At 38.8% G+C, this 27312-nt stretch overlaps 1 protein-coding gene across 3 annotated transcripts in view; it reads right to left on the bottom strand.

Moving 5' to 3' along the window:
• Window positions 1-27312, bottom strand: part of HMCN1 (hemicentin 1) — a 546207-nt gene that overhangs the window by 41266 nt on the left and 477629 nt on the right. For all 3 annotated transcript variants that reach the window (XM_005690978.3, XM_018060727.1, XM_018060728.1), the window contains 11 exons: window positions 24305-24574; window positions 23560-23730; window positions 23254-23424; window positions 13966-14136; window positions 13383-13553; window positions 12204-12374; window positions 11868-12038; window positions 7907-8056; window positions 7470-7607; window positions 6024-6145; window positions 5155-5392 (listed from right to left, as the gene is read on the bottom strand). In XM_005690978.3, the coding sequence (XP_005691035.2) occupies window positions 5155-5392; window positions 6024-6145; window positions 7470-7607; window positions 7907-8056; window positions 11868-12038; window positions 12204-12374; window positions 13383-13553; window positions 13966-14136; window positions 23254-23424; window positions 23560-23730; window positions 24305-24574 (1944 nt within the window). The remainder of the gene's footprint in view (window positions 1-5154; window positions 5393-6023; window positions 6146-7469; window positions 7608-7906; window positions 8057-11867; window positions 12039-12203; window positions 12375-13382; window positions 13554-13965; window positions 14137-23253; window positions 23425-23559; window positions 23731-24304; window positions 24575-27312) is intronic.

The following is a 27312-nucleotide window of genomic DNA, read 5'->3' as shown; positions in this document are numbered from 1 at the left end:
AAAGGCAGAGGAACCAGAGATCAAATTGCCAACATCCGCTGGATCATGGAAAAAGCAAGAGAGTTCCAGAAAAACATCTATTTCTGCTTTATCGACTATGCCAAAGCCTTTGACTGTGTGGATCACAAGAAACTGTGGAAAATTCTGAAAGAGATGGGAATACCAGACCACCTAACCTGCCTCTTGAGAAATCTGTATGCAGGTCAGGAAGCAACAGTTAGAATTGGACATGGAACAACAGACTGGTTCCAAATAGGAAAAGGAGTACGTCAAGGCTGTATATTGTCACCCTGCTTATTTAACTTACATGCAGTGTACATCATGAGAAATGCTGGGCTGGAGGAAACACAAGCTGGAATCAAGATTGCTGGGAGAAATATCAATAACCTCAGATATGCAGATGACACCACCCTTATGGCAGAAAGTGAAGAGGAACTAAAAAGCCTCTTGATGAAAGTGAAAGAGGAGAGTGAAAAAGTTGGCTTCAAGCTCAACATTCAGAAAATGAAGATCATGGCATCTGGTCCTATCACTTCATGGCAAATAGATGGGGAAACAGTGGTAACAGTGTCAGACTTTACTTTATGGGGGCTCTAAAATCACTGCAGATGGTGACTGCAGCCATGAAATTAAAAGACACTTAGTCCTTGGAAGAAAAGTTATGACCAACCTAGATAGTATATTCAAAAGCAGAGACCTTACTTTGCCAACAAAGGTCCACCTAGTCAAGGCTATGGTTTTTCCTGTGGTCATGTATGGATGTGAGAGTTGGACTGTGAAGAAGGCTGAGCGCCGGAGAATTGATGCTTTTGAACTGTGGTGTTGGAGAAGACTCTTGAGGGTCCCTTGGACTGCAAGGAGATCCAACCAGTCCATTCTGAAGGAGATCAACCCTGGGATTTCTTTGGAAGGAATGATGCTAAAGCTGAAGCTCCAGTACTTTGGCCACCTCATGGGAAGAGTTGACTCGTTGGAAAAGACTCTGATGCTGGGAGAGATTGGGGGCCGGAGGAGAAGGGGACGACCCAGGATGGGATGGCTGGATGGCATCACAGACTCGATTGGCATGAGTCTGGGTGAACTCCGGGAGATGGTGATGGACAGGGAGGCCTGGCGTGCTGCTATTCATGGGGTTGCAAAGAGTCGGACACGACTGAGCAACTGAACTGAACTGAATGTTCCGTTATGTATATGCACTACATCTTCTTTATCTGTTCATCTGTGAATGGACATTTAGGTTGCTTCCAATGTCCTGGCTATTGTAAATAGTGCTATGATTATTACTGGATGCAGATGTCTTTTTCAATTATGGTTTTCTCAGGGCAAATGCTCAGTAGTGGAATGCTGAGTCATATGGTAGTTCTATTTTTAGTTTTTTAAGGAACCTTCATACTGTTCTTCATAGTGACTGTATCACTGTTCTCCATAATGACTGTATCAATCTACATTCCCACAAACAGTGCAAGAGAGTTCTCTTTCTCTCCACATCCTCTCCAGCATTTTTTATATATAGATTTTCTGATGATGGCAATTCTGACCTGTGTGAAATGGTAATACTTCATTGTAGTTTTGATCTGTATGTCTCTAATAATTAGTAATTATGATCATCTTTTCACGTGTCTCTTGGTCAGCTGTGTGTCTTCTTTAGAGAAGTGTCTGTCACACAGAGTGAAGTAAGATAAAAAATATTAATACATGTATATGGAATCTAGAAAGATGGTCCAGATGAACCTATTTGCAGGGAAGGAATAGAGGCACAGGTGTAGGGAACGGATGTGTGGACACGCCAGGGGGAGAGGCAGGTGGGCTGAACTGGGAGCTGGCATCGACATACGTGTGCTGCCATGTGTAAAACAGATAGGGGGAGCCTGCAGTACAGCGCGAGGAGTTCAGCTCCGAGCTGTGTGATGACCTAGAGGTGTGGGAGGGGCAGCTGTACACATACAGCTGGTCCACTTCACTCTGCAGCAGAAACTGACACAATACTGTAAAGCAACTATAGCCCAACATAAAGGTTTAAAAGGAATACAATTCAGGTGGTTATAATTCATGCTTCATTTGTATTCACTTATTTACATATGCCTTAAATGTAGCCAGTATGTTGTGTACAGCATTGTGTTGGGGCCACAGTTGTAGAAAAATGTGTCACATAAATATAAGTTATTATCTGATAGAAGCTTTAGATGTTTGGTTCTAAACAGGGAGATAGCTTCCATAAGGCGGCATCTGGGAAGTTTCCTGGGAGAGACTTTGGTTGTACTGATGATGACAGGATTTAATAGGAAACCTATTTCGTGAGTGGGGTGGACCCCAGGGCAGGTTTTAAATACTGCAATGTGTGGGATAAGGATGCAAGATGAAGATGTGTCCCTTTCCCCAAAAGATTTTTGTGGAATCCAGAAAGCTGTTTGTAATTATCTATGGCTAGAACTCTTCTTCCAATTATTCAACATTTTTGTGTGTGTGATTAAAATATATAATAAACTTTCTAGGAATGCAACTGTCATGTAAATGGATGGTTCACTGTGCATTGTTTTTGTCGGAATGTTACCAAGAATTACTCAGTTTCCTTTTTTTGTCTTTAAACATCATACTTGGGCTCTAAATATTGGTTCAGCCATATAAATACTTCTACCTATAATGTCCAAAGATTTTCATATCCAAGTACATAAAATACATATTTTCCTTTTATTCTTTCTCTTGTAGTTAAAGAACGTGACTTTGAATTATATCGTGATTTTCTTTTTTGACATAGAAGGAAGGTAATACAAAATGTTTGTTTGTGTGTTATGGTAATATATAATTGTAAAAACATTGATAAGTATAAAATTCTCTGTGCCCTTTCACTTGAGACAAACTGCTGCCCGGATTTTTATGCTCTTCCTTGCAGTCACTTCTACCAGTATACTGTCATGTTAGTATACTATCAGAATATGCTTCAAAAAATTAAGTTGGGATCTTTATAGACTAGTAACTGCCAAACTTTACTGATACTATAATCTATTGGAGAAGTTATTAAAAATATAGATCCCTTGGTTCTGCCCCAGTCAGAATGGCAAAGGAAGAAGCCTGGGAAATTTCTGTTTTCAACCAGTATGAAGGTTTCCTTTGAGTCACTATGATGTGGGCAACCTAGGTTTGGATCGTAGAGTAAAGACTAGATAAAACAGAATCATTCAGAGGCTGTGTTAAATATACAGACTCCAAGGTCCTACCTTAGACTAGGTAAACCAAAATCTTTGTGTCTAAAAATCTGAACTATCATCAAGCTCTGTACAAGTCTAACTGCATTGTAACCATAGTTCTAGTTTAGACCCAACAAAGAGAAAGAATGTGCTGGTTAAGCAACTCAGAAGGCAGGCTTGCCCCCTGGTGGTCATTTAAAAAGAAACTGCAGGTGCACAATCCTTACAACGAACAGGAACAGTAACAACCAATGGGCAAACTACATCAGCTGTGATTCACAGAATCACAGTATCCAAGAATAGTAAGAGGTTTTAAATGTCTCAGTGTTTCCTTCTACTGTGGGACTCAAATCCCTCAATAGATAGAAACCATAAAGACCATCAAGCAGTTTCAAGTTTAGAGGACTTGACACAATTGGGTAGAAAGTACATGACTTTTCAAAAGTCATCTTAATTCCTGTAGTCCCAGATAATATAAATTCATTTTAACCAAAATCTTGTGCTAAAGTTTAAAAAAAAAATTCTATGGAGTACTGGAAAAAGTAGAATTGGAGATTAAATTTGAAAAGTAGGTATTACTGGGGAACAGAAAATATAACTTTGTTTCAGTGGCTCTTTTCTCTTGTCCAAGTTAAAGTAACATGCTTAACAATAGTAAAATAAGGTGGTGGTGACAGACGTGGGTGGAGAAGGTGTGGGGCTATGAGGCTTCATGAATCTGAGATTAGTTCAAAAAATGTGAATATATTCTTACATTCCTATGACCTCAAATTTGATGAAGCAGTTCTGATGCTGAAGAAGAAAACAGTTACGTGCACAACTGATGAGAACAAGGGTAAACAGTGAAAATGAATTTTTAGTGTATGTGCTAAACATGATCATTTATTTTAGGAAAGCCAGCACAAAGCAAACACACACTCGCCAGACTACTCCGAATCATTTAAAATATATTCATGGGAGCCTAAAGGTCAATATTAAAATCATCCAGTTAGTGTCTATAACAACCTCATGGGATATGGAATGCTAATTGTCATGGTGCCTCCTACCACTGGAAAACGGTACTTATGAACCTATATGCAGGGCAGGAACGGAGAGGCAGATGTAGAAAATAGACTTGTGAACACAACGGGGGAAGGTGACGGTGGGACAAACGGAGAGAGCAGCACTGAAACATACCCATTACCAAACGTAGAAGAGACAGCTAATGGGAAGCTGCCGCAGAGCGCAGGAGCTCAGCCCAGTGCTCTCTGCAACCAGAGGGGCGGGAGGGGCTGGGAGGCTCCAGAGGGAGGGGACACATGTACCCTTGCAGCCGATTCACACTGTTGTACAGCAGAAATCAACACAACAAGGTAAAGCAATCATACTCCTAAAAAATGAATATTTAAATAAGACAAAAATGGAAAAGGATATCTCAGAATGTAGATACGTCAGAACCCACCAGCATAGGGGGACTACTAAGATCAAGAGGCGGGAGTTCAAAAGCTGTACTTTCCAAGAACAGCAAATGCCAGCTGGAATTCTGGTGATTACTCCCCCGTTTTTCTTTTAAAGAGAAACTTTTTGTTTTCTGGATTAGGTTAAAATACACCTTTACATCCTGCTTCAGAAATTAAAAAAAAATCTTGTAAGATTCAAAACAAGAACAAATGGACTTTATTACCCAAAGAAAAATCATTGACAAGAGAATATCTTTTTAAATTGCTCTGTATATATAGGCTAGAACAGTAACTCCAATATGCTATTAATATATGAAGACGCATCTTAGCAAACCAAATGTACTAGAATGCTAATTGGATTGGACTTACCATAGGACTTTACTTATAAAACATAGACAACACACATGAAAAACATTACGTTCAGTCTGTACCTTGACATCCTTATTTTGAATGGCATCAATGCAATTCTTTTACCCATTTAGAAAGGACTACATAGCATGAAGAGCTGGACTTTCCCTTAACCGAATTACCTTTGGAAATTGCAGCATGGATTTTAAAACCCAGTGTCTCTTCTAGCTGGTTGTAGTCAGATTCCACAGAGGATGCATGAAGTGTTTCTACCAAGAAAGGCATTCTTCCCTGTGCCTCATCATAGAAGACAGTGTGGTTCCATGTGTAAGGGACGCTGATGCCATCAATGGTGAACAGCCGGGTTGAGTAGGCATACAGCTGCCCAGCACCTGTTTGAACGTAGTCCTCAGTGTAATCCTAAGAAGGACAATATGGATTTGAGGATCAACATGGCTTTTTTTTTTTTTTCTTCTTGAGGGTACTATGATATGTAGAATGAGATAAAAATAAAAATGGCTTAGGGTCTAAAAATATACAGTTCTAAATAAAAATTATAATTGTATAGCAGTTTTCAAACTTAAAGTTTGAACCTACCTACCATTGTAACTACCTTAGTTTCATAATTTTAGTGTCATAAATGAGAGTTTAATAAGGGACTCGGAGTTGTCGGTCAAGAGTGAAGTAAAAATGTGAAAAGGCGATTGCTATCATTCTTTAATTTCTGGAATACTTTTGTGGATGGTCTATAAAATCTTTCATGTAAGACTCACTATTCTCTTTGTCTATAGAAAGTTAAATGGCTTAAATCAACATAGCTCTGATCTTAGTCCTGAGGTCATGAAACTACTAAAAGCTTATAAAGGCTCCTCCTTAAGGATTTTTAGACAAAGACCACATAGCCATTTCTACCCTTAGTGGTTTAGAGATTTACTCTGCAAAGTGAACAAGGGAAACTATACAAGTTTTCTGTGCTTCTTTAATGTTCTTTGCCTCTTCCTCTTACCACTGCTCCAATAAACAGTGAAGGCAAGTTACCCTAACGTTTTACCTTCACAGTGACTTCGGCAGGTGACTGTAGCTGCAGGACATGGCCACTCACAATGATATCTACCAGTAGAGCACCATCAGAATCCAAGCCCCGGGCAACGTGAGTCATCCGCAAGATTTCTCCTAGGAGTTAAAATTTATTCATTTCAACAGCAAATATATATATGTGTGTGTGTGTATGTATATATACAGATCCACTTCCCAGTAGTGAAAAATCCACCTGCCAATGCAGGAGGTGCAGGTTCGATTCCTGGGTCAGGAAGATCCCCTGGAGAAGGAAATGACAACCTACTCCAGTATTCTTGCCTGGAAAACTCCATGGACAGAGGAGCCTGGCGGGCTACAGTCCATGGGGTCACAAAGCCAGATATGACTGAGAATGCACACATGCGTATCTGTGTATTTTTAAAATATGGTTTGTGTAAGCACACTACAGACTTATTTTTATACCAGTTCAGCTATGTTATTATACTTCAAACTTAATTAAACATAAGAGAACAAATCATAAGAGAAAATCATAAGAGAAAATAGCACTTAGCCCCCAAATTAAACTTACTCAATTAAATTGATTTTGAAATTTTTTTTTTTTTTTACATATTTTACAAAATTTCACCTGATTACACTTAGAATTAGGTGAAGGAATCCACACTTTCAACTGACAAGCAACAGCAAGGCAGTTCTACAGAAATGGACTGATTGTCTGTGAGAAGGGGACAGACAGCGTGACCAGGAAGACTGGCAGTAGCCACAAGTCTGGCTCCAGCGCTTTGTTCTTTCTGGTGCTTTTACAAACAGCAAAGGGGCATCTTAGGAAGTGGATTGCCACACAAAGACCCACGTGTCTTGTGGGCTGATTAAAGCTCTGGTTTTCCTCAGCCCTGCTACCTTAAAGATCACTGCTGCAAAGGCAGACCACCTTCGAAGATACTTCATACAAAGGTCTTTAAAAAGTTGTGTGCCCTTGGAAAAGACCCTGAATTGCTAATCCATATGGATTAAGGCTAAGGATAAAGTGAAAAGTCTTTAGATTTGCTTGTTTATATTTCTAATTTTTTGATTAAAGAATCCCCTATCAGATATCATAACTGAATCTCTGGTTCAAAGACAAAAACCTTTAATTAATAGCTATGACTCAGCTTCCTGCTCTGCTTGGCCTTCAAACCCCTCTCTAAGGAATTAAAAGAGAACAGATACAGGAAAGATGAAGAAAAAAAACTGTTAGGTTATAAAAATCACTATACTATCTGAAAACATATGGCCTCTTATAGAGCCATGTCAGTAAAAGTTTATAGGAAAATATAAACTTGCTTTTATGTCATTTATGATAAGATGGCAACAAGACTTTGAAAGTATCCTCTGTGGGAACATGTATTTTTCTAAACTGCCAACTTTTACAGCGATCATATTTTTAAATAGCAATAGGATATTAAGTTCGGTTGATACGAACCAGTTGCAAATTCCACTTGGGTTTCTCTCTTGAAAACTGCATTGGTGAGGGTAAAGCCATTGACTGCTTCTCCTATTTCTTTTGCTGTTGTCCAATAAATGGGATTTAGAATAGAGACTATCTTTCTCATTGCTGGACCTAGAGAAAAAAGGGGTAAATAAGATGTCACAGAAAAATATTTACAGCCCACTGTTGTTATTCACAGCAAGTTATTCAAAGGGATGAATTCTAAATATACTTGAATAACAACAAAAATAGCATCTAAAAGTGTCAGTTTTTAAAAAGAGTTTACCATTGGGATAAAACTAAGGACTATTACACTGCTCATTTAGTAGTAGCATCCCTAGAAATTTTAAGTGGAAATAATAGATGAAGAAGAATAATGTATGTTTAAAAAAAGAGGCTTATTGACAACTTTTATCAGCAAAGAGACTTACCAAGACTGCGAGGTACATTGGTAAGTTTGGCATGTATTATTCTAGTATCAGAGTTTGGGCTATCTGTGACCGTGGCGTTAAGGAAAGCAATTCCAAATTCAACATCATTAATGCTTCCAATAACACTTCCTCTGGCTCGCTGGGGCCCACCTATTGCGGGAAGAGAAAACATTCTTGGAAAGGAAACAATTTCATCAACATTACATCGGAGAAAAGAAAGCCAGTATTCAAAGATGCTCCAAATCTTCTCCCAAACATTTAAAATATCCTATGACATCTGAATTTCAGAGTGAAATAAATAAGCTTTCAAAACATTCTACTCCCATGTAACACTCATCATCCTGCATAAATCTAGGCTCCTTCCAATCTATGTACATCATAGTATTATTTCACAATCCAAAGAATACACTCAGCGCCCAGTCCCAAAGCCAAAATAAAGTACGTGTTTGGTGATGGTGATGAAATGTTGATAATAATGAGGGTTTATTGAGCATGTCATGTTCTACAGGAAGCACATAATATGTTTTAACTCATTCTAGCCAAAATTCTATAAGGTAAGTCTAAATAGCCACAGTTTAAATAAATAGCCAGAGTTTGCAGACTAGGAAAATAAAGTTCAGAGCATTCAAGTGATTGTCCCATGATTACTTAATTAGGAAGCAGTAGAGTGAGGATATAAACAGAGATCTGCTTGTCATCAAAACCCATATTCTTTATTTTTAAATTTATTTATTGAAGTACAGTTGCTTTACAATGTGTTGGTTTCTGCTGTACAACAAAGGGAATCAGTTATATGTATACATATAGCTCCTCCATCCTGAGCCTCCCTCCCACCCCACCCTTCTAAGTCATCACAGAGCACTGAGCTGAGCTCCCTGTATGTCGGAAAGAGAAAAACAAGTTACCATCTATTAATGCGTAAATGTGGGATCTAGAAAAATGATTCAGAAAACCCATATTCTTTTATCCATTGCCTCCTTCTTGAGAACACAGAAGGAAGGAGGTATCACCAACGAAACAGCTCCAAAGCCTTGTGACTGGTCACTATCAACATAAATGTGAAGTGTTTAAGGGCTATTGTTCAGTCTTGGGTTTCAGATCAATGGCTTACCAAGCACTTCATATTATATATATGCTGGAATATGTTTACCTTGAGAAAAATTTGAGAAGAATTGTACTTTTAACATTGCTGCAAAATTTATACCAAGACAATTATGCTGAGCAAGAATCACACAATCTTTTAAAAGTAACTTTACAATAATTTTATGCTTTCTTTCTATTGTTCAACAAAAATATTGGTTACTAACACAGAATCAGTGGCTAAGGAGTCCATGCTTTGACAAGAGAGGGAAATACACTGGGAAGAAACTAATAGTTTTACAGAATTTTGTTGTTTTCTGTCAAACATCAAATTAATTTTATCAAAGTATAGTTGATTTACAATGTTATATGCTTCTGCATACATTCAGAAATATTTAGCAAAGTGAGTATTTCCAGGTTTTAAATAGCTTTTTTTTTTTCTTGAAATATAAGGAAAGGATTTCATAGATGACAGCTGAATGGATAAGACTAAAAACAAATCAGAATAATCCCATAGAAATGCAAATTATATTCTTGGTATCTGGGTTCAGAGCAGCTAATAGTTAAAAATATTTCTTTTTACTGAGAAGGAAATGGCAACCCACTCCAGTATTCTTGCCTGGAGAATCCCATGGACAAAGGAGCCTGGTGGCTCCTTGGGGAGCCATGGGGTTGCAGAGAGTTGGACATTACTGAGCGCTAACACACACACTCTTGAATATAGTTTGAAGCAATCATAAGGTGTTTCAGATATTGTTGTCATGTATTATACACTGGGGCTTCCCTGATGGCTCAGTGGTAAAGAATCTGCCTGCCAATGCAGGAGATGTGGGTTCAATCCCAGGTTGGGAAGATCCCCTGAAGGACATGGCAACCCACTCCAGTATTCTTGCCTGCAGAATCCCACACACAGAGGCGCCTGGCAGGCTACAGTCCATAAGGTTGCGAAAGAGTCGGGCATGACTTAGCAACTAAACAACAAATTATATACTGGGGAGAAATACAGTTGTATTCAATCTGGGAAAAGTCAGTAAGTGTTTCATCATTTTATTTTGCATTATTTTAATAGTGAGAGAAACAGTTTTTTTCACTTTGATTCACCCTTCATGTTCTTGATTATATTCATCTGTTAGTCAAGTATTGAAGATACAATGGTAAGAAAGATAAAAAAGACATGAAGCTTGCTTTCATAGCACTTATATCTAAACAGGGGAGAAAATTAAATTAGAATTCTACAAATAGATGTAAAATGCACTTATGTGTAAGATATCTATTACTCAGGGAAGTCTGAGAAAGAGGTAAAAATAGACTAAAGATGGGAAGATTAGTTGCTGAAGACTGAGCATATATACAAGTCAAGGAAGGCAGAGAAAGGCTTTCTGGGTAGAAGATACAGCACATGTCGCCCTTTTAAGAGATGGTGGCTTGTCACATCTGAGAAGCTAAGAGTAGAGAGTTTAGAGAGTGATGGGAACCATGCAGCAAGATGACGCAGGCAAGTACATAGTAGGACCTGGTTGGCTACTTTTGTTCTTATCCTTAGTGATCCTACTATCCTTCTCTCGCCCTGCTTAGGACTAATTTCCTTAGTTCTCAAGGTCAGCACTAATGAGTAGCCTCCCATTTTGACCTTGATTCTCTAGTCTCACTAGAGACTTGAATCCCAGTGTTCAACAGATGTCTCCTTGTTCTGTCTACCCAGTTGGGATCCTTCAAACTCTCTGTCAGATCCTGTAATCCAAATTATTTGCCTATTTGGACCTCTTCTGTCACTGGGTCCCTGGTACCACGAGAGACTGAGCTCCAGATGTCTCAACTGAAATGAGACCTGTCACTGTGCCTACATGTTAAGGGTATCAACATCGTCGGTGATCAGCGCCATGTTGAGGAGACGCATTAAGCAACTGAGCAAGGATGCTTGCTCTTTCAGCCAGCTTACATCCTATACATCTGTTCATGTAACTCCTTTCTGTCCCTCTGTCAAATGGGCCTTGTTGATTTTCAGGGATATTTAATTCCCAAAGCAACCTTAAAGCTTTGGAACGTCCAATGTTATGTCCATATTTCAACAGTGTGAAAATGTTCTTTTTGGTCTGGTTCTTTGAGATGAATACCTTTAATATTTTCCACCATTTCTTGGGACTCCAGTAAACTCTGAGGTCCATGAGTTCTAGAAAGCCAACTCTGTTCCTTCTGAATTGTTGTATCTCAATATCTAGCCATATTGCATGACTTGAAGGATAGTAGTTGAACTCCCCCTAAACTTTTCCCTTAAACTGAATTTTCCCTATTTTACTGTCTATACTCATGTTATCTATATTACAATCTGTGAAAGAACAGCCTCCAATCGTGTGTTTCTATTAGCTATTCAGTTTCTCCCCCACCCTCATTTTTCTGCCTGGAATCTCAGCCTGGTTTGCCCACTCTTCCTTGCCCTTTTTAGTCCTCAAGCCCAGGACTCTATTTACAGCTGGGGGAAGACTATATCCTTTTATAAAAGGAGCCTAGAAGGGGGCAAGTAGAGACTAATACATAGCATGAGCTTTGGTGCAGAGCTGCAGCAATTCTTCCATCCAGCTGTTGTCATTGTTTAGTCTCTATGTTGTGTCCAGCTCTTTGCAACACCATGGACTGTAGCCCATGAGGCTCCTCTCTCCATGGCATTTCCCAGGCAAGAATACTAGAGTGGGTTGCCATTTCCTTTTCCAGGGAATCTTCCCAACCCATGGATCAAACCTATGTTCCTGCTTGACAGGTGAATTCTTTACCACTGAGCCACCTGGGAAGCCCCTCTTTCACCCAGAGTTGGCACTATTTTGTAATTTGAGGGCTCAGAGTGGATATAAATGTGGTCCTGCCGAAGTCTAATGTAGTTGCTTACCTGGACATACTTGTATATTACATCTGGATACCTGAGTAGCATCGCCCGGGCAGGGGCGACCACTTTTAGATGGTATTGGATTGTTGCACAGCCGTTTTCGTGTCTTTTCACCTCCTCCACAAGAGGTGGAACACCAGCTCCAACTATGCCAGTTTCCCCAACTTCCATCCACTGTGAACAAGAACGAGATGGTCAATATTAACAAATGGGTTATAAAATCTACCCCCAGGGTGACTCCACCTATACAGCTCTCAAGACCTGAAACGATGGGGCTGCTACAAGGAGCACTGAATGAAAGGCTTTACTTGTTCTGCTGCCAGGGGTTGGGAAGCTCACCAGGACACATGTCCGTGTTGCATCTCTGGATCTGGGAGTCTGGGCCCCCACAAGCTCTTCCTCCATTGGAGGGACGAGGGTTATCACATGTGCGGTACCGCCGCATCTGCCCCCCATTGCATGTCCGGCTGCATATTCCCCAGCCACTCCAAGGACTCCAGTTACCATGAGCTACAACACAGAACCATTGGAGAAGTGGTAAACAATGACATTCATCCAAAGAGTACAGGAAGACTCTATCCAGGAAGTGAAAAGAAACACCCAGATCTATAAATAGGCATCTTCCAAAGACAGGTGGTTTAGCTGTTGGTTTGGCTGGAAACTGGGTATACATTCCAGTGACTGTGCAATTCCATTTAACCCGCATAAACAAGGCAGAGCGCCAAAGCACTGATGCTGTTGAACTGTGGTGCTGGAGAAGACTTAGGAGAGTCCCTTGGACTGCAAGATCAAACCAGTCAATCCTAAAGGAAATCAACCCTGAATATTCACTTGAAGGACTGCTGCTGAAGCTCCAATACTTTGGTCACCTGATGTGAAGAGCTGACCCCCTGAAAAAGACCCTGATGCTGCAAAAGAGTGAAGGCAAAAGGAGAAAGGGGAGGCAGAGACTCAGATGGTTAGACAGCATCATTGACTCAATGGACATGAATCTGAGCAAACTCCAGGATACAGCAGAGGACAGAGGAGGCTGGCGTGCTGCAGTCCAAGCGGTCGCAGAGTCAGACACAACTTAGTGACTGAACCACAACAAAGAGAGTTTTCCAGGAGCTGGAGGATAGGAATGAGAAAAGGTCTCTGAGGAGTCAAGCTATAACATTCAGGATACAGTGAACTGAAATGCTGCTAGGGTCCACACTTCTAGCTTGGGTGACTAAATTAAGGCAGAGAGGCACCTGCTTGCTGCTGTTAAGCATCACCAGTTAGTGTGGAAGGATGCCCTAGTCCTTGCACTCTGCAGCTGGTCCTATAAAGAACATGAAATAGGATGTAACCTCTGCCCATATAAATCAGTGGGGTCTATGGTATTATATAGACACAACAGCAACCATGCAACATTTTGATATTTTAAACCAATGGTAGACAAATCAAGTAACAGACTGCTGTAATTTTAAGGACTTAAGGCCATAATGAAACTTTAAGAAAGTATAATGTTGACTCACTATTTCCAACACTCACTTGGACAAGAGTCACTATTACAAAAATCGCTCTGGACATCACTCCCTTCACATTTGTTGCCTCCATACTGGGGAGCAGGATCAGAGCAGTCCCTTGTTCTCTGCCTGGCGCCACCTCCACAGGATACAGAACAGGCACTCCAACTGGTCCAGGTGGCCCACTTGCCATCGACTGGGTTAAAGAAAAACATATGTGCTCTGTTACTACTTAGAAACGATCAAGTTAAACCCTGCACATTGATAGGTTGAGTGATGATCTTACTGATGCTGATTTTTTTTTTTTTTTTAAGTTTCTATTTTGTATTGGGAGGATAGCTGATCAACAATGTTGTGACAGTTTCAGGTGGACAGCAAAGGGACTCAGCCATACATATACATGCATCCATTCTCCCCCAGACTCCCCAGCCATCCAGGCTGCCACATAACATTGAGCAGAGTTCCCTGTGCTATACAGTAGGACCGTGTTAGGTTATCCACTTTAAATACAGCAGTGTGTACATTTGACATTGATTCTTAATGACATACTCCCTAGATAAGACCTAGAGGTTAAATTATTGAGAGTACAAACATTGTATTTGTCTTACTTGGGCAGTGTCTTTCATTGCAAACTTGCATCTGTGTTTCTGTTCCATCACAGTAGGATCCAGCAAATGACGGTGGTGGGTTATTGCACAGTCTTGTTCTTGTTTGGGTACCTTTTCCACAACTTACGCTGCATGTCCCCCAAGGCTGCCAGGTACTCCATGCTCCATGAACTACAAACATCCCAAGACAGAGTTTCAAGTCACAGAACCACGTTTGTTAGAAGAAAAAATTACACAAATAAATAACTCGTAATGAGTTAAATTAGCCCAGAATTAAAAATAACTGAAATTGAACCAAAGCAAACATAACAAATGATGTTCTTCCCTTCCCCCTCTGGTTAGATTTTCATGAGAATTAGTGTCTATAGGGAAATTGAGAAGGCTACCTGATGCCAAAATAAATGCTTAAAATTATCCAAAGGGGCTCTTTTATTAAAATTAAATATAATCAAACTACTATATGTAAATAAAGTTTGAGCTTATAAGCCCTAACTATTTTCTGGGGAAAGTGGAAGGAACCAGAAGCTAAGCTGTATAACAAATCTCGATGCAGTTATGGAGAACACAATTGTCTCCATAATGATAACTTGGACCCCACACTGCAAGGCCACATCTTCAAACCTGATTCAGCTTCACATTTAAAAATGTACTTGGACCTTTCAACAGCATGATGATTTGCACAGTTCTCTTTGAAAATTTTTCCCCATTACATAATGTTCATGGATTAAGTTCTAAATAACACACTCACCTGCTTCCTAAACAACAGAAAAAATTGACCAGTAGTTTCCAAGAAATAAGATTAAGGCCTTCCTTTTAGTAACTAACATATTACACCATCTGACCACAGGACTGGAACAACCTTATGTTTCCTTCCAGGTGTAGGGGCTGAGAATAAACATTATGGTTTCTGTTATGTATAAGTCAGTATCAGGTCATATTTTTGTCAAAAGGTATTTTCTAGATGTGGGACTCAAAAAGCTTGTTGCCGTGGTCACCAGGTTTAACCAAGATAGGAACCATAGGGCTTTAAGGTCCTGTCTAAATATTCTCTTACCAACACAACCTGTAAGTTGAGAAACAAGGAATGGAATTATCATTTGGTTTCTTTGTTTAGAAAATATTTCAAAACACATCTTGAATTTTCTTCTAATTATCTGTTGTCTAATTGAATTGACTACATATTCTTGTACTTTGTAGACACAAGAAACAGTCACAAATTTATTTCAGCTGACAAGAATCTATACTAAAAATTATTTGACTAAACATAAAAGGGAAAGAAAGCCTTTCATTAAATGGCAAGTACTATTCAAGACTACTACTTTATTAATTAAACTCACTGATGTTCATAGTTATTATATATGGACTATGGCATTTCAAAATTCTGCTATTCCAGCTGTTTTAATATGTCCTATTTTCAAGGGTGTTGGTTAATGAAAGACTTTATCTTTTATAAAAAGCTTTATGATACATGCATTTTTTGGGGGGATTACAACTGGGTGACATTTATTAATTTCTTATCTCTGTAGATTCTATTATGGAGCTTCCCTGGTGACTCAGATGGTAAAGAATCTGCCTGCAATGCAAGAGACCTGGGTTTGATCCCTATGTGGGGAAGATCCCCTGGAGAAGGAAATGGCTACCCACTTCAGCGTTCTTGCCTGGAGAATTCCATGGGTAGAGGAACCTAGTGGGCTACAGTTTCTATGACATATGGATAGAGGTTTTAGCTGAAGATCCTTTTAATTTTTTAAGTCAATATAGCCATGAAATTAAAAGACGCTTACTCCTTGGAAGAAAAGTTTTAGATAGCATATTCAAAAGCAGAGACATTACTTTGCTGACTAAGGCCCATCTAGTCAAGGCTATGGTTTTTCCTGCGGTCATGTATGGATGTGAGAGTTGGACTGTGAAGAAGGCTGAGCGCCTAAGAACTGATGCTTTTGAACTGTGGTGTTGGAGAAGACTCTTGAGAATCCCTTGGACTGCAAGGAGACAGCCTTGGGATTTCTTTGGAAGGAATGATGCTAAAGCTGAAACTCCAGTACTTTGGCCACCTCATGCGAAGAGTTGACTCATTGGAAAAGACTCTGATGCTGGGAGGGACTGGAGGCAGGAGGAGAAGAAGGGGGCAACAGAGGATGAGATGGCTGGATGGCATCACTGACTCGATGGACGTGAGTCTGAGTGAACTCCGGGAGTTGGTGATGGACAGGGAGGCCTGGCATGCTGTGATTCGTGGGGTCACAAAGAGTTGGACACAACTGAGCGACTGAACTGAGAAAACCCTAACCAAAATTGAATTTCATGGCATGAAACGTGGTAGAATTGAAATGTTTCTTTTATGTGAATGGAGGGATAGCAAAAATGACAATATAAACCAGAGAAGGTATAAAATATCATAGTATATAAAGAATACAAAAGACAGCAGCTATGGAGGAATTAGAACATTATGAAAAGTAAAACAGATGAATTTGTTATTACACTGCATTGCGGTTCTGATTTTGGAAAGGCAAGAGAGCAGAGACTCTAGAGCAGATACCCTGTGCCTGAATAACGACTCTGCCCTTACTAGCTGTGTGATCCTAGACGAATTACTTAGCTTCTGGGTGTCTAGTTTCTTCATCTGCAGTATGTGGATAAGAAAAGAACCTACCTTACTAGGATGGGCATGAAAAGTAATGAGTTGATAGTTGAAAAGTGTTAGAAAAGTATAAGACACACAATATCACCTAAGTGTGAGCCCTGAGCTAGTACTGCTATTCTTCACTCAAAGTTCTCAATGCTTTCAGAATGATACTTCAAAAAAAGCTCAGTCTTTCAGCAATCCAACAATATATCTTTAATAACTGACTCATATGGCAACAGGATGGCCTACTCCAGAAGATATCAGTCTTTTTTAGAGGGAAGACAGTTCAGTTCAGTCACTCAGTCATGTCCGACTCTTTGCAACCCCATGACTTCCAGCACGCCAGGCCTCCCTGTCCATCACCAACTCCCGGAGATCACTCAAACTGACGTCCATTGAGTCGATGATGCCATCCAGCCATCTCATCCTCTGTCGTCCCCTTCTCCTCCTGCCCGCAATCCCTCCCAGCATCAGAGTCTTTTCCAATGAGTAGGCCTAAAATAGCAATTTGTACCAGAAAGTAGAAGTGTTCATAGAATCATGGGGACAGGTCAAGAGGACACTGAAGATAGCCTCAAGGGATCTCCACTAACCAAGTCTAGGACAATTTGTGCATCATAATAAATGACAGTTGTGCATTATAAATCACTGAAGGAAAGGGTATTTGAGTTATTACTGATATAACTCAAAAAAAAAAAAAAAGGGAGAAAGAGAGAGAAAAGTTTTTTCCTACAGTGGAAAGCCAATAATAGATGTAGGAGATATGATTGAGTTAGAAATAAAATGTCTTGTAAGATCATAGTAATAACTGATTTAAAGCAAAAATAAATCATAAATAGAGGCTAAAAATGGTAGGTAAAAGACTGATAAGAAACAAGATGTTTATGAAGTCTTAAAGTTTCCCTACAAAATGCTTATTACAAAGGTAAATATAGTAACTACACACTGGAAAAACACTGTTCACTGTTAAAGTGAACAAAGTTAACATCACCAGTTTGAGATGTCATGTGATATGATGTACTGAGAACACAATCATTTCTATGATATGTCTGCCAAAATGCAAAATCTGAATCTAATCATGAAAAAATATCACACCTAAATGGAAAATTCTTACAAAATGATTAGCCTATAGACTTAAAAAATAGCAAGGCCATACGATGTAAAAAGTAGCTAAGAAATTGTTCCAATTGAAAGGGACTAAAGAGACATCAGGGAGGCCTGGCATGCTGCGATTCATGGGGTCGTAAAGAGTCGGACACGACTGAGCAACTGAACTGAAAGAGACATGACACGTAAATGCAAGTGTGATCTTGGAAGAGATCGTGGAATGGGAAAAAGAGTTTATGAAGCATATATGACTGGGAAAAATCAGAAATAACAGATCCAGCAGGCAGAAAAACAATAAGGAAATGACTGAACTCAAGAACAGCAATCAACTAGATATAGTTGGCGTCTATAGGCTAGTTCATCTGAGAACAGCAGAATTTACATTGTTCTCAGGTTCACACGGAACATTCGTCAAGGTGGACCACATTCTGAGCCATAAAATATACTTTAACAAATTTTAAAAAATAGAAATTATATGATGTCTGTTCTCAGACCACAATGGAATCAAGCTAGAAATCAATAATAGATGCAAAATCCCCAAATATGTGGACATTAAACAACACACTACTAAATAATACAATTTCATGAAGAAATCTTGAGATATTAAAAATATTTTGAATTAAATGCAAATGAAAATACAACTTATCAAAATTTGTGGGATATAGCAAAAGTAGTGCTTAGAGGGAAATTCATAGTACTGGATGCATATATTAGAGAAGATCTAAAATAAATCATCTACATTTCCACCTCAGGAAACTAAAAAAGAAGAGAAAATGAAATCTAAAGAAGAAAAGAAATAGAGCAGAGATCAGTGAAACTGAACATAGGAAATCAATAGATAATAATCAATGAAACCTAAAGCCAATTCTTTGAAGAGATCAATAAAATCAGTAAGATTCTAGCCAGGCTAATCAAGAGAACAAGAATACAAATTATTAATATCAGAAATAAAAGAGGAGGCATCTCTATAGATCCTATGGGTATTAAAAATATTAAAAGGAATATTAATAGAGTTTGAACAACTCTATGTCTGCCAGTTTGACAACCTAGATGGGATAGACCAACTCCCTGAAAGACACAATTTGCCAAAACTCACATGAGAAAACAGTTTGAATAGTTCTATATCTATTAAAGAAATGTAATCACTAATTAATAAACTTCCATAACAGAAAACACAGTACCAGATGGGTTTACTGTTGAATTTTACCAAACATATGTGGGAAAAAATGGACCATATACCAATTCTCTACCTTTTCTTTCAAAGGACAGAGCAGAGAGACTACTGCCTAACTCTTTCTATGAGGCCAGAATCACTCTAATACTAAAACCAGACAAAGACATTACAAAAAAGGGAAACTACAGGCCAATATCTTTCATGAACATAGATGTAAAAAGTCTCAACAAATATTATCAAGTTGAATCCAACAATGTATTAAAAGAAAACCTCTTCTGTCCCTAAGATGCTGACATACTCCCTGGATGAAAAAGACCATCTTAGGCTATGCCCATTTTGCAGTGGTATACACTGATAAAGAGTCCCATGGACGGAGGAGCCTGGGAGGCTGCAGTCCATGGGGTCGCTAAGAGTCGGGACGACTTAGCGACTTCACTTTCGCTTTTCACTTTCACGCACTGGAGAAGGCAATGGCAACCCACTCCAGTGTTCTTGCCTGGAGAATCCCAGAGACAGAGGAGCCAAGTGGGCTGCTGTCTATGGGGTCACACAGAGTCGCACACGACTGAAGCGACTCAGCAGTAGCAGCACACTGATAAATGTTTAACAGCCAGGTCTCTGGGAGTAGGGAGGAAACACTGATTTATAGCATCTATAGTTTTTATGATACAAAACACTCCCACCATGGTCAATATCTACCTATTAATGTGATGTCATGAAACTCCCAGTGGGAAAAGACACATGCTCTCAGAGGCTGGATCCAGAACACCACTGACAATATGCCATAATAACAGCTAAATTCAATTGGTTTAGGGGCTGAGAGATAACCAAAGAAAGTCTAAAAATCAGTAAGCCAACAGAACAGCAAGCAAGACTGCAGTAAGCCAACAGTTACTCAATAAAAACAGAAAGAAAAAAAAAGACACCTTGAGCTTTATTTTAGGACATGTACAAATATCTATATAATGAAAAGCTAAATGATATCATAGCTAATAAACTGTACAAAGATTAATCAGGTATTTCTGGTTTGATATGTTGTTATAATTAACTTTCTAATTTTTCAAGATTAAAATAATCTTGGCTTTTTAATTTTTTTTAGATTTCATAAGAATATTTAATTTTTATAACATAATAGAAATTCTCAGCTGCAAATTAAGATACCCAAGATCTAAGTGAATAGGCTTAGGAATCAGATCAACTTGGGTACAAATCCTTAATTCACTTTTTAGTAGTTATATAAGCTCAGTAAATTATCATGTATTTTCTCATATCAAATATTTTATCATATAGTTTCCTGAATTGTACAATAGAATGCAATACCCAGTGCAGAGGGTAACTATCTCATTTTTGTCAACATCCCTTTTTTAGACCATCTCAGGTAAAGTATCTCTTCCAGGTATGCTCTTTCACTTCAACTCTTGAGTTTGTTCTATATGCTTATCAGTATGCGAGTGACATTCTCCATTTACCATTAAATCCTAGCAGTTAGAACAGTGCCTTGAACACAGACCGAGTGCGCAATAAATATCTGTTGGATTAATGAGTGATTTCTATTCCACAGGATTTCTTTCAGGCTGTCAAACAAGGAGCCTTGCCTCTCTTGATCCACTGTGATTAAGTAGCCCAAGCTGGCTCTCAGAGCAGTATCCTTCTCCTGGACTCCCTGAGTTCAGAGGTGAGCCTGGGACCCACAAAATCAAGCAGTTCCTTCCCAGAGGCTGATACAAATTCTGAGAGAGAGGAACTCTTTTGTTCTGAGGTCTTAGATTCTAAGGCCCTTGTAGGCCAGGTACCACCAGTCATTTTTTCCACACATACAGAGTCTAATGAAGAATAAAGCCAAAGAAAGGAAAGCAGAAATGAGAGATGGAAAACACTCTGGTATGAACATTAGCCAAATTCTTGGATTCAATCATACCTGAAAATAGAATTTTCTATGGACGCTTAGTATTTAAGCTTGGTCTATTTAGATGGTCTAAATAGATGGTCTATTTATTTTAATTTAATTTCTGTCACTTTAATCTGAAAAAGCCCTACTATACCACACCTAGTATAGTCACTCTGAGAATTTTTGCCCCAAAGAGGTTTTCCTCCAACTAATTGGCTATGGGGCAATTTTGCTGTGAAAGATAAAATAACTGGTTGACAGGTTTCAACAAGTTGGTAGTGGTTTCATTTCCCTACTGACTCAGTGTTCCCATTTTTATATTATATACATCTTAGGTCTCATTAAGATCTATAGAGTGATGAGCAGATGTGATGGTCTTAGCAAAGTCGATAACATGTATAATGACTTGATAGAAAATACAGTGATAAGAGAACTTACTGAAGTGTGAAATAAGAGTATAAAGTCGGACTGCATACCATACTAAAGTGATAACATATCAGTTTGTAAATCCTTCGGTGAGCACAATCATCCCTCCCACCTGTCAAAAGCAAAGATTTACCAAGCTATGGTGAATATAAAAGGGTAATGACTAATTCATAGGATAGGGGCTACCCTGGTGCCTCAGACAGTAAAGAATCTGCCTGCAATACAGAAGACCCTGTATTCAATCCCTGGGTCAGGAAGATCCCCTGGAGAAGGGAATGGGTACACACTCCAATATTCTTGCCTGGACAATTCCATGGACAGAGCAGCCTGACGGGCTACAGTCCATGGGGTTGCAAAGAGTCAGGCATGACTGAATGACTAACTGTAATTCATAACAGCCTTTAGGAGTATTATTCCAGTATCATTTTTAGCTAATTTAGGTACTAAAGACTGGTTTCTAATGCTGTCTTTATCAAATTTATCACACAATATTAGAAGTTGCAGGCAAACCCATCAAGCTCTTCTTATATCCCCACAAAAGGAAAAGGTTATGTGTTTCTTGATGAATATGTTTCTAGAAAATGGTAACATAATGTAGCCAGAATTGTGGTATTTGAGACAGAATCTGACTTAGAGAATTTGGTGAAATATAAGGACTGAGAATGGGATGGAACATTTAACTGTGGTCCAGGTATGTATGATCAATTATATATGTTACATATATTGATAAAAAATAGCAGTATCCCTCCTCTGTTCATTTTACTCTCAGGGGACAGCTGAAAAGACTTAACAGCAGATTTTTTTTTACATCAGAAAGAACTTATATCCAACATAAGATTCTGAGGGTTTCCCTAGTGGCTCAAACAGTAAAGAATCTGCCTGCAATGTGGGAGACCCGGGTTCAGTCCTTGGGTTGGGAAGATCCTCTGGAGAAGGAAATGGTATTCTTGCCTGGGAAATCCCATGGATAGAGGAGCCTGGTGGGCTACAGTCCATGGAGTCACAAAGAGTTGGACATGACTGAGTGGCTAACACACTAAGATCCTGAATCATTGATGATAAACTTTGAGAAAGGAAGTACCTTTGTTTTCCAAGATATACCCCAATACAACTACGTGCATGCAAGCTCAGTCATGTCCGGCTTTGCCATCCTATGAACAGTAGCCCACCAGGCTCTTCTGTCCGTGGGATTTCCCTGGCAAGGACACTGGAGTGGGTTGCCATTTCCTTCTCCAGGGGATCCTCCTGATCCAGGGATCAAACTCAAGTTTCCTGCCTCTCCTGCATTGCATGTAGATTCTTTACCACTTGACCCATTGGGGAAGCAATACAACTATAACATGAATTTACACACATTTGGAATGTATTCAAGTATTTTCCAAAATATTTTCATTTTTAATTTTTCATAACAAATTGTTTAAAAACTTTGTTTTTAATTTTTCATCTTAATTATATCCTTTTAGATGTACCTTTATTTTCATTAATTTATCTTTTACAGCAAAATTGTCTTATGGTCTATTTAGTTGTGTGGCAATACTGCTTACTTGGCAGCAAAGATTCTTATAGTGAAGACACCTAGAACCCTAAAATACCTGTGTTGTTTCACAAAGTCAAAAATGACATGTAGATAAAGTCCTAAGCATGGTTCCTAGCACATGACATTTATTGAGTGAATGTAGCTAATGCTATTTTCTCCTCGCCAGCCATGTATTTCTGGGCAGGTCTTTAACCTCTCTAGGCTTCATTTTTCTCATCTGAAAATGAATGACTGGATTAGCTGTTATCTAAGGTCTTCAACATCTCTAAAATTCTATTAATTTGATTGCATTTAAATGATTAAAAATATACCACAGTTTGGAAATCTTTCTCATGTTCAGTTAAATCAGGTACTTGAATTAACACTAATTTAATGCCACACCCTCATATCTATGAGACAGAAGTGAAACATAGAGAATGTGTTCAAAGGTTGAGGCCATAACATCTTTTCTCAATAAAGAAGAAAAGGTAATTATAACTCCTTTGTATGGGTCAAAAAGACGCAAGTTTTGCCCATCTCTGGGTTCTCACCTGGGCAAGGCCGAATGTTGCACATGATGGTTTCCACGGCAGTCCCTTCACACGGCCGCCCACCGTGTTGAGCTGATGGATTATTGCAAGTTCTGGTCCTGGTTCGGTTGCCGCGTCCACAGCTCCTCGTGCATTCTTCCCAGGGACTCCATTCCGACCAGTTCCCATCCACTATCCAAAGGCGACACGTTAACACCATCAGGGACGTTTCAATCGAAAGAACTTATACTGAGACAAGCCATAGTTAGGGGACAGAAGTGGGTATCTATTGAACCACGTGCCTGTCTGTTGAATAAAGAGGTGTACCTGGACATGGCTTCTGGTGACAGTTTTGCATTTCTGAATCCGATCCCTGGCAAGGCTTCCCCCCATTGGCTGGAGAGGGGTTGTTGCACAGACGACTCCTCTTCTGGATCCCTTTTCCACAGGTGACACTGCAGGGTCTCCAGGCCGACCACTGGGAAAAGCCACCGGGGACTGCAAATAAAACACTGTACTTGGTCTCTGTTATTGTAAATACAAAAATTGTAAGTCAGATTTCATGGAAGACATGCACTTGGTCTAGCACTGAACATAGAAAGGCTGAGAAATTGTTTATGGAAGCTCTTCTTTAGTGTAAAATTAAAACCAAAGCATCCGAGAAGCACTGAGCAGTTAACTAGAGTTTCTTCCTGGTTCCAGTCCTGATTCATTTGGACATGGCTGTTGAAAGAGTGAGCGACGAAGAGATTTATATGCTGTTTACCTTTTGGAAATATGTCATTCTTTGAAGCAAAACTATGCACTGATTTTTGAGAATAATTTTAACCTAGTTTTAAAAACAAAATTCCATTTGGGATTTTGAATTATTAACGTAGTATTCTGCAGCTCTCATCTGTACTGTTTTTAATCTCTTCAGTTTGTAATGTGATTTTTGTCCTATCCCTATAAGCTAGAAGTATCTTAAGGGTACAAGAGATGTGGGCTAAGATGCTGAATGGTTTTTATTGTTTAGATTGCCCCAGGTACTGTTTAATAAGAACATATCAGGGTAAACAAATATCACACTCACCCTGGACTATGACAGGCACTCTCACAAGGACAGAACCCATCAAGTTTCGAGCAACGCATTCATACTCAGATGTATCTTCTTTCTGAGCAGCAGCGATGTGTAATGAGTTGTTGGACAACACATTAATTCGCTCATCCCAGAGGATAGAGTGCCCTTGACGGGACCATGTAATGGTTGGACGAGGCTCTCCAGTTGCTTGACAATTCAAGATGACTTTGCTGCCAGCATTAATAATAGTTTCTACTGGTTCAAGAGTGATAATAGGAGGACCTATGGAGAAAAGCACATGTTTCTTAGTTTTTGTGGAATTATATTTACATTGTGAGTCATATTCTATAATAACATTATTTAGAAAAAAATTAAACTGATTTTTTTAAATAAAATGTAGCTTCTCAACTGTTAAGGTTGTAATTGCCATTGACAGAATGTTTTATTTAGTAAACGGTAAAAATTTTAAATGCCTAAGCAATCTAGCCTAGAGCATGGGCTCTGCAGTTGTGCTTTTCTGGATTCACATTCTGCCTCTTTTGAATCACTGTGTCCTTAAAAATGGTGCCTAGTTCAGAGGATCTTGTTTGACTCAACTAAGATGATGCAAGCACAGATCTTCAACAAAAGACAAGAAGACAATATCTTTAGTACTACTGTTCTTACTATTTTTGTTATTGCTTTTGTCTGTGTTTTACATGGTGAACATTTAATTCTTTCCCTTACATCAGTTTTTGAGGTAAAGAGTCGTTATTAAGTTATTCTTTCATCCCTGATCATCATTCTCAATATATACTGCTGCTGCTGCTAAGTCACTTCAGTCGTGTCCGACTCTGCGCGACCCCATAGACAGCAGCCCACCAGGCTCCCCCGTCCCTGGGATTCTCCAGGCAAGAACACTGGAGTCGGTTGCCATTCCCGTCTCCAATGCGTGAAAGTGAAGTCGCTCAGTCGTATCCGACTCTTAGCGACCCCATGGACTGCAGCCTACCAGGTTCCTCTGTCCATAGGATTTTCCAGGCTAGAGTACTGGAGTGGGGTGCCATTGCCTTCTCCCTCAATATATACATATATTGAGAATTTATTTCTTGCCAGGCATTGTGCACAGATACAGTATCTAGTTTCAAGGGATTCAGAGTCTATTTATAAGACAGACAAGTAACCAGTTATTGAGCTATAATATACATATAAAATTTAGTAACACAATAGGTAGAACAGAATTTAGTACAGAATAGATAAATGTGTGGTAACATGAGAGCCTAAACAATAGTGACTCAATACATCAAGCAAAAGTATGTCTGGAAATGAAGAGGTAAAAGAAGACATTTAAGAATTATTAAAGTAGGAGTTATAGGAGTTAGCCATTCAATAGTATAGCATAAAGGGATGAATTGAGACTACAGGGTTTTGATTTGGGGAATACAGTTTATCTCTGGGTAAATTTAGTAGAATACACAAGAAAGATATCTTAGGAAGGAATAAAGAATGATGATTTGCATCCATTTAGAAATGCTGAGCTTGAGATATCTGTAGGACAGTCAAGTGGAGATGTCTAGATATTCTTATCTCAAGCTTAGAATAGAGATAGAGGTAAGATTGCTTCAGGAGTGAGTCTAAAATGAGAGGGAGAGATCCAAAGACAGAAACTATTGCAACATTATTAGGTAAGAAACGAACAGAAAATGAGCCTGTAAATGATACTCAGAGCTGATCACTGAGGAAGGAAGAAATTCAGAAGAAAATGGTATCCTAGTAACCAAAGTGTGTTTCAAGGAGGAGCGAGAGGTCAACAGTATCTATAGTGGATGACAGCTGTTCAAATGAAGGTATTGGGAAGATCAAAGGAACCATAAAATATAAAAAGTTGGTGGCATAATAGTTATACTGGTCTACAATGTCAAGAAAGAGAATACAAAGGACTTCATGGAAAAGAAGCTTAAACTGGATTTTTAAAAAAAATGAGTGAGATTACATATAGGAGAAAGGAACTGCCATGGAGAGAAGCAAACAGTATAGAGATAGTTAGCTCTGAAAGGTGATTCAGCCTGGACAGCAGCAGCATGCAGGTTTTAAACATTTGGTTAAAATCTTAAAAGAAAATCTAAAGGGTTTACATTTGAATAGGTGAGAATAGGGGAGTGTGTTTTTTCTTGATAGAGTCTGATAGGATGACAGCAGTGTTTCAGACTGAACTGAATGGTGGAAGGATTGGCTCAACAGAAAGTGATGCATATGAGATAATTCAGGGTGGTGGTTGCATATTACAGACCAGGAGCTGTATCTGGAATGATAGAACACAAAACAAAAACAGAAGTAAAATGTGTTTTATGGTAATACTACTATGATAGTATTTTATGTAAAAGTATCACTGACATGTTGTCTTTTACAAAAGGAATTCTTTCACATGAGGTTTGAATCTTTCAGTGTTATTAATGTATTATTCATATATATGTCCGCATCATCCTCAAATTGCATTCTTACTTGACGTTTATATTAAAATCACTTTAAGAACTTTCCGGGCTCTAAGAACACCCCTCCAGTTTCAGATTACATTATGTATTCCATAAACTGTTGTTGACTAAAGTAAATGGCTCAATTACTCATGCAACACACTAAATAAGAACATTGAATAAATAAGCCTGTTCATATTATTATGGTCAAAAAAGTGTTAAATAAAACTAAGACTCTTCATTTAGATTCCATATTTGAACATTTCCAATGGGACACAGTCTATAAATTAATTTAACAATAAGTCCCATATGTAAAAAAATTAAAAAAGGAAAAGAAAAAATTCCATATGTACATCTTTCAAAGTTTAATTAATTCTATCAGTCATATAATAATTTGTTAAATGAGCATTTTATCTAAATGAAGACTTTAAAACATTGTATTTTTTACTTTTTTATATCCCTCATTTATTACAATGAATTTATTGTCAGTATATGTAAATGAGCTAATCTAATGCAGTATTTCTTAAACTTGGCCAGTGAATCACTCTCCCTGGGGAGATTAATTGTGAG

The sequence above is a fragment of the Capra hircus genome, chromosome 16, assembly GCF_001704415.2.
Source record: "Capra hircus breed San Clemente chromosome 16, ASM170441v1, whole genome shotgun sequence".
Taxonomy (NCBI): Eukaryota; Metazoa; Chordata; class Mammalia; order Artiodactyla; family Bovidae; genus Capra; species Capra hircus.
This window is presented reverse-complemented; position numbering and strand designations above follow the sequence as displayed.